At 43.2% G+C, this 1029-nt stretch overlaps 1 protein-coding gene across 1 annotated transcript; it reads left to right on the top strand.

Annotated features, from left to right (window-relative positions):
* Window positions 1–6: 6 nt before the first annotated feature.
* On the top strand, window positions 7–996 carry LOC108357800 (glycogen synthase kinase-3 beta-like; the record flags this gene model as incomplete). The annotated part of the gene is made up of 4 exons (XM_017608870.1): window positions 7–246; window positions 314–558; window positions 627–733; window positions 803–996. Coding segments are annotated over 4 exons (786 nt in total), but the record flags the coding sequence as incomplete, so codon positions are not given.
* Window positions 997–1029: the final 33 nt, after the last annotated feature.

Raw genomic sequence — 1029 nt, 5'->3', positions numbered from 1 at the left:
TCAGCCTCTGTGGGCAAGAAGAACTCCAACTTTATGAAAGAAATATCGTACACCAATGAGAAGATGATCGGCAATGGATCGTTCGGTGTGGTGTACCAGGCCACCCTTCTCGAGGAGAACGAGGTGGTCGCTATCAAACGAGTGTTGCAGGATCGACGATTCAAGAATCGTGAACTCAACATTATGGTCTCACTTGATCACTGCAACATCGTTAGACTGAAGTACTACTTTTACACCTACAAAAACGTAAGTGGTTGCAGCATATTGATTGTGGAAAGTTTTTAGACTAACAAAAACAAATTTTATCTGACAGCCAAAGGAAGACATTTATCTCAACCTGGTGCTGGAGTTTATACCTGACACTGTCTCCAAAGTGGCGCGCTACTACATGAGACAAGGTCAAAAGATGCCAATGATCTTCGTGAAGCTTTACATGTACCAGCTCTTTCGTTCCCTCGCCTACATACACACCCTGGGCATCTGCCATCGAGACATTAAACCGCAAAATCTTCTTGTCAATCCAATGACTGGTGTTCTTAAGCTCTGTGATTTTGGAAGGTACTTTCCTGGTTTTGCAGCCTTCATTTTTACGTTGTTTTTAACATTTTCTTTTCTCCTCTCTTCAGTGCAAAGCATCTTGTTCGCGGTGAGATGAACGTATCATACATTTGTTCACGCTACTACCGGGCCCCAGAATTAATTTTCGGCGCCACTGACTACACCACAAAGATTGGTATGTTTGTTTAATGCTCAAGTTTGACTTTTCCATGCTAATTCATTCATTCTTTGCTGTTCATTGCAGACATTTGGTCAGCCGGTTGCGTCTTTGCAGAGCTGCTTCTCGGCTATCCCATCTTCTCAGGGGAGTCTGGTGTCGATCAATTAGTCGAGATTATTAAAGTCCTTGGAACGCCGTCGAAAGAACAAATTAGGCGAATGAATCGACACTACACCGAGTTTAAGTTTCCCAAAATCAGCGCCAACCCCTGGGAAAGAGTAAGTGTCCATTCTTTTTCTGGTAATCTTGTG

Source organism: Rhagoletis zephyria, unplaced genomic scaffold (genome assembly GCF_001687245.7).
Source record: "Rhagoletis zephyria isolate East Lansing unplaced genomic scaffold, Rhagoletis_zephyria_1.1 Rzeph_scaffold_84856, whole genome shotgun sequence".
NCBI classification, from domain to species: Eukaryota; Metazoa; Arthropoda; class Insecta; order Diptera; family Tephritidae; genus Rhagoletis; species Rhagoletis zephyria.
The sequence above is the reverse complement of the archived record's forward strand: the minus strand, read 5'-3'. Positions and strand labels throughout refer to the sequence as shown.